We start from the raw sequence: 15,657 nt of genomic DNA on the forward strand, positions 1-15,657 counted from the left end.
TTCAGTTTAGTGACAATTGAGTAGTAAAGATCATAAATTCTATAAAAGCTCAGACAAGGAAGGGGAGATGTGTCAGTTGAGGTAAACACAGAAGACTAGGATCTCCATGGGTGTGAAAGATGGTTTATAATTTTATATTTGAATGGGAAGAGATGCCTTCTTATAAAACTTCAAAAACGCATGGTTATCAAGTCCTGGGAGCTCTCCTCAAAGAGCGCAGTCCTTAGAAATGGTGCTGCTACCTCAGAGCTAGCACCTCTTTAGCTGTGCAAATGTATTAGTGGCTGTGTTGGAGGAAACCCACGTAATCTTCCCCTGAGCCATTTACAGCATTGGAAACTTGCAGGAGGATCAGTTATGAGTCAGTTCCCAGTTGACGGCATTAAGGGAAAGGGAAAAAAATATATTATCAACTCATTTCTTACTCATCGTGACTTGATAACAGAATAACCGAAGTCCTATAGGACTTTCAAGATTGTATAGCTTTACAGAAACAGTTGCAACTTAGCTACTTATTTCTCCTGCAATGCATCTGGTAGCTTTGTACCTTTTAGTCAGGGAGCTCTGGAGGCCTAGTGGTAAGGAATTGCTCTGCCAGCCTGAAGGCATTCAGTCCACCTGCTTGTGCACGGTTTACTGCTTCTGAAAACCTGCTGGAGAGTCAGCTGTAAGTTGGTTCTGAATTGATGGTACAGGACAGGACAACAATCTTTGGGTAGAAACCAAATACTTTAAGCACTGTACCAGAAGTTTTCTTCTTCTGGCTAAGGAATGGCCAAAATAAGGCAGAGACGCTATAAATGAAAGTCAAGTGTCAAGGCAGACTCACCCAAAAAGCAGAGTTGCATGAAGGAAAACGTGGGGTTACTAATAGTAATGGTGATTGGGATCTACATTATGATCAACAATAACTTATAAATGGAATTATGCAATTTCTCTGCTTAAAACCCTTCAATTTCCTCTTGTCTATGGGCAATCTCCACCTGTGTAATTTCCAGCCTCAGAAACCCAATGGAGCAACAGCTATGAGTATGAGTGAGAATGAGAGAGAAGGAGAGAGGAAATATGAATCATATTTTGAGTCCTAGTCTTAATATTTCTTTGCTTTCGCCATCTATCTTTGAGATGGTGCAACTAAAGTGTTCCTTAGAGGCAAAGGTGGCAAAGCTTCGTCTTACATACTTTGGACAAGTTGTTAGAAGGGGTTATTCCTTGGAATAGGACATCATGCTAGGAAAAGTGGAAGGTCAGCAAAAAGAGGAAGACAATGAAATAGACGAAGAGTGATAGTATCAATGGAATATATGTTAGTAAGTAGGTCAGAGATATTAAGGATGGAGCAGGGTAGGACACAGTTAGTATCTTGTTCACAGGGTCACTACAAGTCAGACTCAACTCCACAGCACCTAACAACTACACCATTATCATGTACTACAATTACTCTCAACTTTATCACCCTTATAATCTTGAGTGTCTAAGGACTAGTTCTGCTGCTTGGAATACAGACATGGCTCATATGTGAAGTCATTTTTCTTTCACTATTAAAAAGCATGGCAAACACACTTTATTAAGAAATTGTTGTGTCCAAAATCCTTAATGTCTTATACCAAAATTGTCACCATCAGGGTCTGGTTTTTTTAGTATACAAATACATTTTGGATTAGAACTTACATTTTTTTGAGCAGTGATTATTTCTTTATCGTATGCATATGGACATACAAATTACTTCTTCAAAGCCTTACAAGTTTTTGTCACAGGAACGAGATAAAAAAGAAAGTAAATAAAGGACGTTAATAAGAGTTCTCAGAATACACCGAATCAGCCCATCCACGTTAAAGTGGCACTTTATCTGGTTGCACTTTTAGGTATGTTTAAATTTTAATAGAGGGAAAGTTTGCCAAAAAAAGAAGTGAGAAACTGTTACAAACATATGGAATATTGTGTAAGAACATGCAAATGAACAGCAAAGCAAGATGAAAGAGTAGTTGACTTCCCCGAAATGAAGGAAGCAGATGGAGAAATAGGGTAAGAAAACTTAAACGGTATGTTAAAGGGCAGTGTGAACATTCTTTCAAAACAGCAGTATCTTCCATGTGTAATATCTACCTTATTTCAAAGTAATGGTACTTGAATATCAAGCACACTAGAAATTATATACGAAAATGGAAGCTATAATTTTGATAAAATTGAATATACTACACACAAAAAAAAAAAGCCAAAGATGCCCTAAATTGAAAATATGGCATAATTACTGGGTTTTAGAGACATCTTTTAAGAAGAATAAAGAGAACCCTACTTAATAGTGCCTGGGCTTTTATCAAAAATATCTAAAATATAAAAGAAACAAAGTAATACTGAATTAATCGGAGTTTGTTCCACATAAAACTTAAGCCAAAAAGTGAAAGGTGTGTTTTGGGGGTTTTGTTTGCTTGGCGGGTTTTTTTGGTTGTTTTGTTTTGTTTTTGGTTTTTAAATTAACAGTAAAACATAAAACAATTCCGTTTTGTACACCTGAACAATTCTGTGACACTAATTAAGTTTTCTAAATTATGTAGGCATTATTATTATCTTTTTTCCAAATTATCCCATTATCTGGAACATGCCTCATTATACCTAAGTTAAAACTCTCCTTTTGGAGGTTTTGGAAGTATTTATTGTTATTTTTAAAAATCAGTTGAACTTAAAAAATCTCAAAAAAATTACTCATGGTAAGATAGAAGTAGAGTTAATGTATCAAATAACGAGACTGTGCCTTCAAGAAATTTCAATTGTGTCAAAATTATGGTAATTTTCTTTTAGCCTTGACACAGATACTTAAAAATAAGAGAAGAAAAAAAAACAGAAAGAATTGAGAAAGACATATTTTCCATTATAAGTAAAGCTCTACCACTTATCCTAGATCAAAATTTTATACGCCAATTTATATTATTAAAAATTCTGATCACACATTGCCCACTCTACTAAAATTATTAATTAACAATTATGAAATCACATTCTAAAACTAAAAAGAGACAAATTCATAATTATATGGGGAAATTGATCAGTCTTCTTCATTGTCAACTGCCTCTAATTGTGAAATAAAAAATGTTTAAAAATGTTGTCATTGTTAAGTGCTGTTGAGTCACTTGCAATTCATAGGGACCATATGTACCACAGCTCTGAACCCTGCTTGAGCCAACCTCATTGTGTCTGACAGACCCATCCCCATTACTTCATCCACTGAGTCAATTCATCTCATCAGGGTCTTTTCCTCTTGTGCTGTCCTTCCACCCTCCCAAGAATGCTATCCCTTTCTAAGGACTGAAACCTTGCAACATGCCCAGTTGAAGCTTCAGAATCCTTGCCTCCGAGAAGCAGCCTAGTTTCACCCTCTCAAGGCAAAAAACATTAGGGTGGATTAAAAACTCTAATGTTCTACTAGTTGTTTCTGGTATTTTTTTTTAAACTTACTTTGCCTAGAGTGAAATGAGTTATACTTAATAGAAATACAGTATATTAATTTGTGCACAGAAATAGAAACACACATTAATATTTGTATTTGAAAACATTATATCCTATATTTTCTGTTCAGTGAGTAAAATGTGTAATACCATGTTTACTATGGTTACAAACTGTAATTCATTTAGAAACTTAGGAGAAGAGACAGTGTGTTTATAGTATTCTAACTTGCACAATTTAGCTTTAGTTCTGCAATCACATGCTCAAATGCCTATGTCAGTATGTAGACATATTCTTTTGTTTTGAGGACTTGAAGATTACATTATGGACAATCTAACTCGAACTGAGAATTTAGAGGGAATCTTCCAAAAGATTACTACATACAAATGGTATATTTTTAACAAACTTACTTGACGGTGAGCTAATTTTATATATTAAAAACCAATAAAAAGCAATAAAAGATATCTAAACCACAATTAGAAAACTTAACCAATGAAACAATTTTTACACAGAAATCATTTCTAATTTTCACATGTTAAAAGTCTTCCTGATGAGATGTTTACACTGAATTTATTTAAGTAATGACAGCATCTGAGTTCATTTATAGGTATCTAGCAAGAGAACAATACTATATAATGTATGGTAATTAATTTTATACACGACTTTGGACCTACAACTATAGCAATAAAAGCTATGCACTGAACTGGTGTTCATTTATTATTTCATAGCCTTTCATGATGTGGTAATGTAGAAACTCTCAATAAAGTAAATTTGTTTTATTTAATATTTGAAAAATTCCAGATTTTTATTTCTAATAAGGCCTTCCAAAACAAATTACAGAAGTAAATTGTGCTATTCTCTCTAGTAATCCAAAGAGAATTACTCAGGCTCTAAAATATTACTATGTGACATATTTGTGAAATTCGTCAGAACAACTCTAAATATTATTTTTAGCATTTATAGTCCTGACAGTATTAGTCCTGAATACTCATCTGGTTGATATGTGGTAGCAATTTGTACAAATGCAGGCAACTTCCTCTCAATTAAGATAATGCGGATCGAAAGAAGTTTCTTGAAATCCACATGGGAGAACAGACAACCTACACAGTAAAATGTGTGCAAACCTTATTATGTGAAGGGAAACAGGACTATTTAGAAAGGAAAAAGAAAAGGCTTAGGGATAGGACATGAGAGCTGTCTCCAAGTAACTGAAGAGCTGTCATGTGGAATTGTGATTCAAATTAGAATCCTATAATTATTCATTCATCTAACAAGTATGTATTGAGTCCTTCCTATCTGCCAGACATTGTTCTTGGCACTGGCTAGATAATAATGAGCAAGAGAAACAACATTCCTCCTCTTAGGGTACTTACCTTCAAGTGGCTGAAAGAGAAAATAAGAGTAAACAAACACATAATCAAGAGCATGGTGATGTCACATGACAGTACATGAAGTGGAGGAGGGGATGTGTGGAGCACCAAGGCAATGGGACACAGAATCTGACTTCTGTGTGGTCAGCAAAGGCTGCTCTGGGAGGTCACTTTTCATCTGAGAATGGAATGACAAGGGCCATCACATAAAGATGTGAAACAGACCATTGCAGGAAGAGGACACATAAAGGCCCTAAAATAAGGGGATGCCTGCCATGTTTAAGAACTAGAAGGAATGGCCATATGAATTGAGAAAAGTGGTATAGAAGGATATTGGTTTCTGATGACCAAGATTCAGAGCAGTCTAGGATTTTAAGGGAGGTCCGGTAGCACAGTCCTGAGGGAGCTTCACTGCTAACTCAAAGGCCGTGCCTCTCTGCTGACTGAAGTCTAGTCACTGCTCCAGCTGAGAAAGATGGGCAATCTCCTCCCATATGATTTAAAGCTTCAGAAGCCGGCTGGAGGGTCAGTATAAGCGAGTCTTCACTTGATGGGAATGAGAGAAAAGTTTTAAAATGAAAATAAAATTGACTTAAAACTCATAGAGCTCAATCTAAGAGCTCAAAAATAGTTAGAAAGAAGAGAATAATGAATAGGTATTCTGCCGCCATCTACATCTCTTTCTCTATGTGTATATTGATAACTCTCTCACAGTGATACACCACAGAGAACCTCAGTAATAATACTAGCATAGCTGCGGCTCTTCTTGAAACATTGTTGGAGGAGTCCCGGTCCACCTGCTAAGACAAACTCCTGGTCTCTGTAGTATGTTGATGCAGTCAAACTTTCCTCACTTTAGACATAAAATGATGAGGCCAAGAGAGGACAACTGCTGAAGCAGTGTGGAATATTGGGGCAAGCATGACTTTGCAATCTAAGAAATCTTGATTCAAATCTTAGTGTACTAAAAGAATTTTCTTGATGGGGAAGGTTATTTCTATGTTTCTTGTTCTTGATCTGGCCCATGCTTTACTATAACTAAAAAAATGCCATGGAAACTCCACGTTGTACTGTTTACAAGCTTAGCTTCAAGGAAAAAATTCATTGACATCAGGTGAGAAACAAGTTATCGCTGACCCTCCAGTGGGTTTTTGGAAGCTGTACACTGCAATGGAGGAGACCACCTATCTTCTTCCCACAGAGCTACTGGTGGATTTGAACCACCAGTGAACTGTGGTCTTTGGGTCAGAAGTGCAACTCCCAACAGAGTATTTTCAGTTTCCCCTCTTGATTTTTTTAGAATGCTGCCACCTTGTGAAGAAGAGTAGTATAGCTGAGAGGCGGGGGGGGGAGAGAGAGAGAGAGAGAGATCTCTTGAGATATCCAGCAATGTTATTTGAGGACTTACATGAATCAAGCCAGTTATCAAGCCATCAATACCAACCAACCACTGAATTGTCTGATAACTGATTGTAAAATCACAAGTGAGGTCCAGTTGGGACTTGTCTAGACTGCCAACAGACAGCATTTAGAAAGTAATGGGGTTTTTATTTTTAAACTACTAAACAGTTGGAATTTCTGGTAACTTAATGGCAAAGAGTTATACTGCCAATACAAATGCATTGGGTTAAAACTCACCAACTGTTCTGCAGGAGAAAGATGGACAATCTCTTCCAGTGCAACTCATTGCCTCTGAAAATGCGCTGGATAGTCAGGTCCCTTTCTGAGTGAGAAAGAAGGCAATCTTTTCCTGTGTAATTTACTGCCTCTGAAAACTTACTAAAGAGTCAGCTATGAGTCAGTACTAGAAGAACGGTGGGGGCACATTTCAGTAGAGGCTTATAATGCTGTGTGGAAATAGAAGGCTGTGAAAAGAGTAACCTTAATTATGTAATGACAGAACAAAAGGCAAGAATGTTGCTGGTGATAATATGGAATATAGAAAACATAAATAATGCATTTGTACATCTAAGGAATTCTCATAAAAGATGCTGAAAGAAGGAGCTGAGTATTTCTATCAGTGAATAATAAGAGAGAGAAGAAATAAAAAAAGCATCTTTTAAATTTCTGAAGAAAAATTGTGTCAAGAACATGAAAAACATGGTGTGTTGGGGGGGAAAACCCAAAAGCACAACCTACCCTGTTCTTTTTACTCAGTGTCCCCCAGACTGGGGGTTGGGGGGATTCTCTAAAAGAGACATGACCTTAGGTTAAAGATCAAATAAAAAGTGTTCAGACTTTAGAAACAGTTAAAGCAGAAATGACTAGACACTCTCATGAAGACAATAAAAATGTCAAAGAAAATAATCTCAAAGAAACTATGTAAAAAACAGGAACCAAAGTGAAAAAATGTTTGTTCCCAAAGAACCACAGATGTACCTCTAGGACCTGGAGTCAGCTACATTCACAGTTTCAAAATTAGCTTTATGATAACACCACTCTCAATTACAAATGTTTTTTTGTTGTTATATACTGTTGAGTCACCTGCAACTCATAGCGACCCTATGTACAACAGTCCTATGTTCTGTTCTATCCTGTTCCAATCTTGTTTCTGACACAGCTATCCTCATTACCCCAGTTACTGAATCAATCCATCTCATTGAGGGTCTTCCTTTCCTGTGCTTTCCCTGCACCCTCCCAAGAATGATGTCCCTCTCCAACGACTGGGCCCACCTTGCAACATGTCCAAAGTATGTCAGATGAAGCATCAAGATCCTTGCCTCTAAGCAGCAGCCTGGTTTCACCCTCTCTAGGACTAACTTCTTTGCTCTCCTAGCAGTCATTTTTGGATAATCTTCAGCAGCATTTTGCTTGTATGTGATTTGAGTGATATTGTTTGAACTTTCCATGCTCTTGTCAGATCATCCTTTTTTTTTTCAATGGGATTAAGTATGGACCTCTTCCAGTCAGTTGTCCAGGTGATTGTCCTCTAGGTTTCTTGGCACAACCTGATGAGCACATTCAGAGTGGCATCTGTTTGTTGAAATATGTCACTTGGAATAGCGTTGATTTCTGGGGCCTTGTTTTATGACAATTCCTTCAGAGCAACTTGAACTCCTACACCACCATTGCCTCTTGGTCATATATTGTTTTATTTTATATATATATATAATTTCTCATTCAAAAAAGGATAAATAGAAGTCACTGCTCCATAGGAATTTTGAACTTTATTTAAGGAAATATTTGTTAGTCTCCCGTGTGGGTGAGCTTACATTTCATGGCTAGCATCAGAGTGTGTTCCTTGATTAATCTCTAATGACTCCTGTCCTGGAAGATTGCTTCTATGTAATATTGACTCTGCTTCCTGATCCTGAGTTCTAGTTTCTTGAGCTGTTTTTTCTTAAAGTTATATTTGTATTACCCATTTTGCAGCTGAGTAATCTTCCTACCCTTTGCCTACTTATAGAATGATATGGCCTATCTTCCTCTTTATTTTATCTCTTTTATATGTAGGGAGAAGAGTATTGTCATATTGTCAGGTGAGGGCAATCCTTTGAATCAGACATCATGTTGGGAAAGGTGACGTCTTTCCTCAAAGACAGAGATAAATATCTTCATCTCGAGAGACTGACACAGTAACTATTACAATGAGTGTGAGCATGGTGGAGATGGTGAGATCGGAGCAGGAGAGAGCGAGGTTCACACCTGTTGCCCAATGAGTCAGGCTTGACTCAATGACACGTAACAACAACAACAACTAAATTCTAACTATTCAATACATACCAGTAAATAATAGGACTCAGGAACCTCAGTGATACAATGGTGAATCATTTTTTTTCCTTTATGCTAAGAGGTTAGTGATTCAAACTAATATGGAGGCATGGGAGGAAGGCAGGCATATGTTCTCACATAAAGCCCAGAAATCCCAAAGGGATGGTTCTTCACTGTCACTATGAGTTACTATGAGTTAAAGACCACAAAGAAGTACTTAGCACCAACTCTACGAACAATAACGATACATCACACTACAATAGTAAACAACCTATTGTTGCTGTTCAGTACCATTGAGTTGACAATGATTCATAGTGATCCTAGGAACAACATATCTAAATCCTGCCCTATCCTGTGTCTCCTGAACACCTCTGATACACTGGAAGCCACTGTTTGGGTCACTGTGTCAATTCATCTCTTTAAGGGTATCTCTCCTTTGTTGACCCTTTTTTTTTCAAGCATAATGACCTTTTCCAAGGACTGGCCCCATCTAACAACACACCCTAAGTTTATGTGATGAAGTCCTTACCTCAAAGCAGTACACCAACTGGACCTCAAAGGTGTATTTCTTGATACATTGTTATTGTGTTGTGTATACTGTTGAGTCAGAACTGATCCACAGCTGACCCTCTGGCAAGTTTTCAGAGGCAGTTAATCACCTAGGAGATTTCTCATCCTTCTCCCAAGGAACAGCTGATGGATTTGAACTGCTTGCCTTTGGGATTGCAACAAAGCATCTTGCCACTAGGCCACTAGGGCTCCCTTCTCCATATATACAAGGTAGCAATTTAGAAGTTACTTTAGACAGACTAAATGCAAAATGAATATACTGTATTTTAGAGAAAGATGTTACACATTTCTAATTTCTAATGCTAAGCTCTGGTCAATTCTGACTCTATGGTACACATAAAAAACAACCCAGCTTAAAGTTATTTTTATCCTACACTGCATAAGATATAGTACGTTGTTTTTGTTTGTTTTTTTTAACTGTAAGTAATCCCGAACAAGTCATATTCTTTCTATCTGGACTGCTGATACATGTGTTTAGATGACTCCTATGCTCAATTCTTATTATATTTTATCAAAACTTTTCTGTATTTTAAAACTTTATGCAACAACTTAAGTGTTAAGACACATTTAGAAATTTCACTGGCATTATCATTCTTAGACTGAGCTATTGCTAAGGTTTAAATTTTATTTAGGGTAGTAATAAAGAATTCTTTTAGTTTATAATCTGTATAATACTTAAGATATATGCAACTTGTATTTAGGTTTAACTACTCACAGCACATAATATATACTTTTCTATGGGGAAAAAATATTTTTATCTATTGCTTATTAATATGATGTGAACACAGAACAAGAAGTTATTTTATGTTATGTCTAAACCATCTTCAAGATTTCCAGTTAAACAGAGCAGTTACCTGAGTTGTTTTGAACATTTACATTTAGTTTACCCTTAACAGGGTTATTCATCCTTGACTTTTTAATATTTAAACCTGAATTCAAAACCTATTTATATGGAAACATAACTATTATAATTCTACTTTGAGCATAATTTTATCATTCTTACAAAAATAGAAACAATCTCATACAAAAAATCTAAATATTTTGAAATACTCTTGAAAAGATTGATTTTGAAAGAAAGAATATAGTTAATAAAAATCTATCTTTGATGTTATTTAACACAGAAGCAAACACATATCTTTTAATATTTGACATTAAAAATCTGATCATTTGCTTCTCGAAAGAAAGCACATACAGCTCTTATACAGACTGCACAGGAAAGAATAATAATATTTCTGTTTACTGAGATATCAACTGGCATTTCACTGTAAGTCAATGGTCTATCGTTGCTACAGCGTATTAGACCTCAATCTGGCATCTACAAATGTCAAGAGTATAAAAAAAAATATAGGATGAAAATCAAAAGCATGTTCTGAACTCCCAAAAAAATGAAAAAAAGGGAAACAAAGTTCATCTAAACATATTTGCTGCAGAAATCAGCGCAATATTCAGCTGTCAATCTAGAAAAACAACGAGGGAGCCACACTGTCAAGAAGAACAGGATAATAAAATTTCCAGCAGATGTTCAGGCGGGGCTCTAATTTTTACGGAACTCCCTTGGTAAGCATTTAATTTCTTTATCATATGCAGGCCTGGAAAATTGTACTTCATCAAAACTGTATTTTGAAATATTAATATTTCATATGATAACAAAACTTCATGGAATAACCTTTGTCATATTAAGAACATCCAAATTTCCAATGTCAAGATTCTGAATTTTAATACATTTTAAGCAGCTTCACAAATTGACATAATAAATTATAATAAGGCCAATCTAAAGAGATATGCAATAATGTCACACAAATATATAGTACCCAAAATATTTTCAATAAATGACTGTGGGAAAACCTTGTGTTCATACTTCTGAGTTGCACACACCAGCATTTGTTCAATAAGAAAATATGGAGCTCCTAAAACTAAATTTTATATTCACAACAGGTTAAATGCCACATTAGGGAGAAAATAAAAAAGTAGATGCAAACTGAGTATTTTGCAAGATCATGCACGGAAACAATCTTTTTGAAATGTCACTACATATCTACCCAAGCTGACATCATTATTTTTGTCATTATAGTCTGCACAAATATGTTTAAAATGATCTCTGCACAAGTATTTTGTTGTGCCCACCATCAAAGGAAGTAAAATAGAGTGTCCCAAAGCCTCATCATTATGTATCAAATTTAATTTGCATTTGTTCATAAGGCTTCTTTTGAATCAATATCAGAGGCTTCTGAATTGATAGATTAAATTCAAATTGGAAGTTTAGAAAGAATTTAGCTTTCATATATAGTTCTGATAGTGATCCTAATAAAAGCAACTACTATACTAGGTTACTGAAAGAAACAGCATTACAAATCAATGCATGTCACCAACAGAGTAAAGACAGATGTCTCTGATTAATCAGAATTCAATTTTTACAAGTAAAGGAAATAGCAAACTTAAAGCATTTATTTATTTTTTTGCTACAATTCTTCATTTGTAGCTCAGTGGCAATCTACTATTTTTACATATAAATATTTAAAATACAGTATGTAATATATATATATATAGATAATCACCTAGAGAGAGAGAGAGAGAGAGAGAGAGAGAGAGAGAGAGAGAGAGAGTCATTAAACGTTTTCTGAGACTCCATTTTCCCAATGGATTAACCATTTGATTACAGCTTCACTGTAATTCTTACAGAATTAATTGAAACAAACATACTAATAATATGCTACAAAGGTTGTAAACAATTGATTTATAGTGTCCAAAAGCAGAAGTCAGTATATGCAATTCATTTTATATTTGATTGAACGAAAGCATTTAGAAATTTTAAGTCTAATCTAATGTTTAAAAAAAATTAAAAGAATATTCCTTTACTTGATTTTAAAAACTACTATGATTATTTTTATTTCCTGCACTGGTTTTATAATTCATGAGGATTGTCTAGATTCCCTTGACCACTCCATACATAGCATCTTGTAAAGCTGTCAGAGTAAGACAGCCATAATGTTTTAGCCATAATAATGCCAGCTATTGATCCTAGTAAAAGGAGAAAGAAAGATAGAACGTGCTTAATGGGGCATGTTTGTTCTCTATTATTTTCTTTGCCTGAGGATAAGGCTGATTTAAATAATGATACCCTTTTCTTCATCACTAGATTCACACATTCTTATACATTAATTATTACTAACTAGCAGTTAGTGCTAAATACATTGATAGGTTTAACATTTAAAATTTTACCAAGAGACCATCTAAGAATGCTATATTCTATTGTTCTTTTTGAACTTAAAAGCATATACAAATGTGATGTTCTATTGCATAAATTATCCTACCTCGAAAACATAAATTTTCTCCCTTTAATATATGTAGATTATGCCTTGTTTATTTAAAGAAGGAATCTTACCTTTAATAAAGACTTCATTTTATACTAAATGTGGCCACTTTTGGTGTGAGTACATAACACTACATGAATTCCAGGGTATGTGCATTTAAGTTGAAGTTTCGAGATACAAAAATTCAAAAAGAATCTTATTTTCTACCAGAACCAATGAATTACACAAAAAATTCCCTTTTATTCTAAGTTGGATCCCAAAATTTTTTGCCAGACCAATCCACTATCTAACTTTGATTCAAGCAAGTTATCTTCATTCACACACATCCAGAAACCATAAAACAAATAACACATTAAAATAAAAATCCATGAGGCTGTAATTATTAAATGAAACATTCACTTCTATAATATTTACCTTGTTTTCTACTCTCTACATGCAATACAAAATGAGAAATATATGCCCCTCTCCATCTATGAAACAGAAGAAATGGAAGGAAAGGTAAAAATAACTTATTCGTGAATGTGGCGAGAGTCCCTTTATTTCCCAGAAACTATAGTCAATCTCCTCCCACGCAACTAACTGCCTCTGAAAAGCCTCTGGAGAGTCAGCTATGGCTTGGTTCTGACTTGATGGTATATAACAATAACAACAATAAACAGATATTAAATTGATAATTTCAGAATCCTGAAGATAGATAGCTATCTGGTGATGCTGCTGTTATGTTCTATCAAGCTGGAATAGATTCACAGCTAACGATCCAGTGCATTTTCAGGGGCTGCAATTCACATTGGAGGGGACTGCCCATCTTTCTTTTGTGGAACAGCTGGTGGATTTGAATCACTTGCCTTTGAGGTTGTTGTGTGGCTCTTTGCCACTAAACAATGAGCACTCTGCATATTTATTTATTTTTAATTAATTAACGCAATGGTGCTACTTCCAAAGATTATTAGAAGGCTCTAATGAGAACATTTATGCAAAGTGCATGGAACTTTGCACTTTATGTTTGTTAAAGGTTATTACAGCTCTCAACTGGCCTAAAATGTTGTCTGTCTGGCTCTCTTGCCATCAAGTTAGTTCTGACACACAGCGTACCTTTCAGAGTGTTTCCAAGGCTGTAAATGGCACAGGAGGAGATGATCTATCTTTCTCTCGAAGTGCAAAGAGCGACTGGTGGATTTGAACTGCCAGAGACGAGTGGCCTTTGGGCAGCTTTCTATGAACTGTGCCTACAGAACAGCCTCTCTCGTCAAGTCAGTTTAATACTTATTATTCTTTGGTCAGAAAAAGTATTTTCAGTATAGTGCGTATTCCGTGTATTCCATAACTAAAATAAACAATAGACATGTGAATAGGACTTCAAAAACTGTTCTTACCTTATCAAGTGAAAAAGTTTTGGTCAGAGCAAAACCCCATCCAGCTTCAAATGCTCTTCGAATCATTGGTGCGCTGGTAGCTGGTGTTGCACTAGCAAGTCCAAAAGGATTTTTAAACTTCAACCCAGCCATTTCCACACTGATGTCCACCAGATCAATAGGAGTGCAAAAGAGGGGCAGCTCAGGCTCCACGGAAACAGGGGCTCCATATTGTGACTGCAAAACACAATCAGCCGATAATTGCTCTCGCAGCACATCTGACTTGTCCATATAATCTCTTACAAAAATCACTGCTACACAGCCTTTGAATTAATGTAGATTAAATTGATCCATCTACAATGATGTAACCTGGGGGGAAAGTCCATTAGCAGTGAACCAAATTCATATCATATCATCCTTGTAATCCAAAAGGTAGAGGGGAGAGTATTAACAGAAGTAAAATCAATTAAGCAAGCAAACGGAAAACTCTACGACATAATGAGATTCAAACACAAAAAGTTTCATCACTTGGAAATTTACCTCTCTTTGTCTCATTAACCCCTTGTACTTAATATGTGGAAATATTTTTATTGCTCACAGACATGGGCAATAGCAAGTCAGGAGGCCTAAATTCAATTTCCAGTGATCTCACTACTGTTTCTAAGATGTTAGGAAAGGCACCTGACAGGCCTGTGTCTTTTCTGCTCTGCAGTTCCCAGGATAGCAGCAGGGACTCTGGTTGTCTAATTCTAACTCATAGAGATATTGGAAAATGCATGCGATCACCAGCCACAGGGGAATATCTGACTGGAAAGTGTAAGAGCACAAATAGGGAAGATTCCCCCCCCCCCTTTCCTAGAATCAACTCTAAAAGCTACCAGTTAATGTCCAAAATCTTCAATCAGCATTCAAACCTGTACATTTCCCTCACTTAAATGATAATTCTAATGATGCTGTCCACAGGATTAAATAAAAAGAAACAAGCAAAGTGTATGGAACATGCAAACATACTAGATGCTTGTTAAATGTTATTAAAGATCTCATCGGGTATTTTGTTTTTAAAACTAGCCCCTTCCTAATTTCTCCCTCTCTTCCTCTCCCCTCCCTTCACACTCTTCCTCACTGTGTAGCTCTGAAAGACAAATAACACTGGAATATATTGAAAAGAGTACTTTCCCCCCAGCCAAAACGGTTACTGACTGGACAAGGCACGTTAATACAAGAGTTAGAAAACCTTTCTGTTGTGAATCATCTCTCAAAAGAAAAGTTATTTGAGCAGAACTTTAATTTTACAGAAGTGTGTCGTGTGTAGATAAAGACTGCATGACTTGCATAGAAATTATTTCTGGCCCTCTACCATTTATAATGCAAAGCAAAGTTCACTTAATATGTAAAAAGGCATCAAACTTGTCAATTGAAAGACTAATGTGCCTCTGCTACCTGAAAAAAGTGTCTGATGTTGTCTGGGCTTCAGCTACGGCAGATGCCTTGTGCCATGCGTATTAATGGGCTTCAGAGCATAATTTTGAATATTGGCCAGTGCTGTTGTGGACATAATTTCTCCTGTCCCCATATAAGATTGAGAGACCATTGAAAAGATTTTAAGAAACAGGTATAATGTATTGTGTAAGGAAATTAGTGACTTGAGAACTGATCATTTGACATATGTGTGTATGTGTGTGTGTGTGTGTATGTTGGTGTGCATGCACCTGTGTGCACATGTGTGTGAAGTATGTTTGCTCATATGGAAATATACAGAGATGTAGGTAGAAGAAATTGTACCCTAATAGTATCTTTTTAGCTCTGTGGAATCATGATTTTAAATTAACCAAACATCAATCTTGGAGGCTAAAAAGGATAAGAAGGGAGGGAAAGGCAAATAAAAATTAATAGCTAAATTAGGTG

At 35.8% G+C, this 15,657-nt stretch overlaps 1 protein-coding gene across 1 annotated transcript in view; it reads right to left on the reverse strand.

The window, feature by feature from the left end:
- The window catches only part of DPYD (dihydropyrimidine dehydrogenase), a 1,462,963-nt gene that overhangs the window by 769,483 nt on the left and 677,823 nt on the right, over window positions 1–15,657 (reverse strand). Inside the window, exon 13 of the mRNA XM_006882430.1 lies at window positions 13,774–13,989. Coding sequence (XP_006882492.1) covers window positions 13,774–13,989 — 216 coding nt within the window. The remainder of the gene's footprint in view (window positions 1–13,773; window positions 13,990–15,657) is intronic.

This window comes from Elephantulus edwardii, unplaced genomic scaffold, assembly GCF_000299155.1.
Source record: "Elephantulus edwardii isolate Elephantulus edwardi_28Jun2011 unplaced genomic scaffold, EleEdw1.0 scaffold00020, whole genome shotgun sequence".
Lineage (NCBI taxonomy): Eukaryota > Metazoa > Chordata > Mammalia > Macroscelidea > Macroscelididae > Elephantulus > Elephantulus edwardii.